Source organism: Macaca fascicularis, chromosome 7, assembly GCF_037993035.2.
Source record: "Macaca fascicularis isolate 582-1 chromosome 7, T2T-MFA8v1.1".
Classification (NCBI taxonomy): Eukaryota; Metazoa; Chordata; class Mammalia; order Primates; family Cercopithecidae; genus Macaca; species Macaca fascicularis.
Window position 1 is genome coordinate 74,119,650 of NC_088381.1, and position 2,851 is coordinate 74,122,500.

The 2,851-nt window shown below is 42.0% G+C and overlaps 1 protein-coding gene across 2 annotated transcripts in view; it reads right to left on the reverse strand.

Annotated features, from left to right (window-relative positions):
* Positions 1 to 769: 769 nt before the first annotated feature.
* PLIN1 (perilipin 1) overlaps positions 770 to 2,851 on the reverse strand; it is a 30,952-nt gene continuing 28,870 nt past the window's right edge. For both annotated transcript variants that reach the window (XM_073996710.1, XM_065548421.2), the window contains 2 exons: positions 1,969 to 2,096; positions 770 to 1,161 (listed from right to left, as the gene is read on the reverse strand). In XM_073996710.1, the coding sequence (XP_073852811.1) occupies positions 1,977 to 2,096 (120 nt within the window). In that variant the 3' untranslated portion in view covers positions 770 to 1,161; positions 1,969 to 1,976. The remainder of the gene's footprint in view (positions 1,162 to 1,968; positions 2,097 to 2,851) is intronic.

Consider the following 2,851-nt stretch of genomic DNA (forward strand, 5'->3'; position numbering starts at 1 on the left):
AGAACTTCTAAAAATCATTGAGAAAAACTAGGTCGGGCATGATGACTCACACCTGTAATACCAGCACTTTTGGAGGCTGAGGCAGGAGGATCGCTTGAGCCGAAGAGTTCAAGGCTGCAGTGAGCTTTGATTAAACCACTCATTCTAGCATGGGTGGCAGAGCAAGACCCTGTCGAAAGAAAGAAAGAAAGAAAGAAAGAAAGAAAGAAAGAAAGAAAGAAAGAAAGAAAGAAAGAAAGAAAGAAAGAAAGAAAGAAAGAAAGAAAGAAGGAAAGAAGGAAAGAAGGAAAGAAGGAAAGAAGGAAAGAAGGAAAGAAGGAAAGAAGGAAGGAAGGAAGGAAGGAAGGAAGGAAGGAAGGAAGGAAGGAAGGAAGGAAGGAAGGAAGGAAGGAAGGAGAAAGAAAGAGAGAAAGAGAGAAAGAGAGAAAGAAGAGAAGAGAAGAAAAAAGAAAAAAGAGAAAAGAAAAGAAAGGGAGAGAGGGAGGGAAGGAAGGAAGGGAGGGAGGGAGGAAGGAAGGAAAGAAAGAAAAGAGAAAAAGAAAGGGCAAATACTTCACAAAAGAGGAAATGCAAATATTAAATAAACATCATAAACAATGTTCAATATCATTGCTAATCAGGGAATTAAGTCCATGACAAGATTCCATTTTCCTCCCTTCAGATTTAGGAAAAGTGATTAAATTAGACAATATCAAGTGCTGATGAGGATGCTGAGTAAGAGGACTCTTATACTTCTGGTGAGAATGTAAATCAGAGCAACCACTTTGAATGGCAATTTGTCAGTATCTAGTTAATGATACACATGCTTTATCATTTAGGAATTCCACTCTTAGTCATATTCCCTAAGAAACTCTTATAAGAATGTTCATTGTCACAAAGTATGTAACAGTAAAAATACAGAAACAGGTCGGGCATGGTAGCTCATGCCTGTAATCCCAGTGCTTTGGGGGACCGAGGTGGGCGGACCACTCGTGGTCAGGAGTTCGAGACCAGCCTGGCCAACATGCTGAAACTCCATCTCTACTGAAAATACAAAAATTTAGCCTGGCGTGGTGGCTGGCGCCTGTAGTCACAGCTACTTGGGAGGCTGTGGCAGGAAAATCGCTTGAACATGGGAGGTGGAGGTTGAAGTCAGCCAGGATCATACCACTGCACTCCAGCCTGTGGGACAAAAATGAAACAGTCTCAAAAAAAAAAAAAAAATTACAGAAACAAGCCAAATGTCTATTGACACGAGAGTGATGTGGCAGAGATTACAAGTTACCCCCATCCCTGGGATCTACTTCCCCTCCATTTAGGACTTCTGATTTTTAATTAGATGCATAGCCACTCCAAATGAAAACTGTATTTCCCATCCCCCTTTTAAACCAGGAGTGGTCATGTGACTAAGTTCTGTCCATTGGGTTATAAGCAGTAGTGTGTAATTTCTGGTGTGGAGGCATGCCATTCTCCTTTCTCCTTGCTCTTTTCTGTGGCTGGAATATGGAGTTGATGGCTGGAGCTGGAGCAGCTATCTTGATTCATGAGGTGACTTTAGGGAAAGAAATCATTCATGACAGAATAGTAAGGTTCTGTCCTTAAGATAGAAGGAACCTCAATCCCTGGCACTGCTGAGTGTCATTCCAGTCTGGACTACTCATCTCTGGGCTTTCACAGGAGACAGAAATAAACTCCTCGCTTGTTTAAATCACTGTGTGCTAGACTGTACTACTGTTCAGCAAATATTTGCTCCCTTCCCCTTCCACTAGGGGAGAAGTCTACTTCCCTGTCCCATTGATGCGGACTTGGCTGTATGACTTGCTTTGGCCAATGGAATGTAAGTAGATATGATACAAGGAGAGGACTTGAGATGAGACTTGGTTCTGTGCTCCAGTGATCTGTTGTGAGAAGAGTATGCCCCAGATAGCCACTGCCACTGACCCCTTATCCTGTGAGAAGAGTATGCCCCAGATAGCCACTGCCACTGACCCCTTATCCTAGAGCCCTGAAATAGCACCCCTGGTGCAGAACTGAACCCATGCACAGCCTGGAGCCAAGTTCAGCTGATCTGCAGAGCCATTGGGAGTGCCACTGTGATGAGCCAAACCATAGTTGACCTATGAACATAAAAATAAATGCATGTTGTTGTAAGCCACAGTTTTAGGACAGTTTGTTATGCAACAGTATCATGGCAAAGGCTGACTAGTACACATTGTTATTGGGAGCCTTCTGTCTTTTAAAACGGAATCCATTCTAATACAAATGACTGAATAAATTAGGGCATATTTATATATACTCATTAAATATAGAGTTTTAGAATTAAAATCTCTAGTGAAAATGAATGAAGCTCAGAAACATAATTTTGAGTGAAAAGAAGCAAATCTCAAGAATACACATAATCACACTTAAATAAAGCTCAAGGCATGCAAAACTCAATCATATTGTATTGGGGTGTATATATAGGAAGTAAATCTATAAAGAAAAGCAAGGGAATGAGAAACAACAAAATTCAGGACTGTGGTTATAGCAGGTTGGGGCTGGGGATGGGGAGGGATTGTGGATGTCATGCAGGATGTTTTAAAGATAGTGCTTGTGTTCTGGATGTAGAGCAGTGAGTAGAAGGGTCCAATAGTACATCCTGGATGGGGAGCTGACCACACAGGCTTGGTCCCCTCTCTGCGCACAGAGGAACCTCTGGATGACCCCACTAGCTCTAATGACATACTAACAAGGTATGCAGAAGTTTCCATTGACTCCGTTTACAGAAAAGCTTAGAAGAATTTGACTTTTTAGCTTGTAATCAACATTTTTTTTCTTTTTCGAGATGGAGTTTTGCTCTTGTTGCCCAGGCTGCAGTGCAATGGCGTGGTCT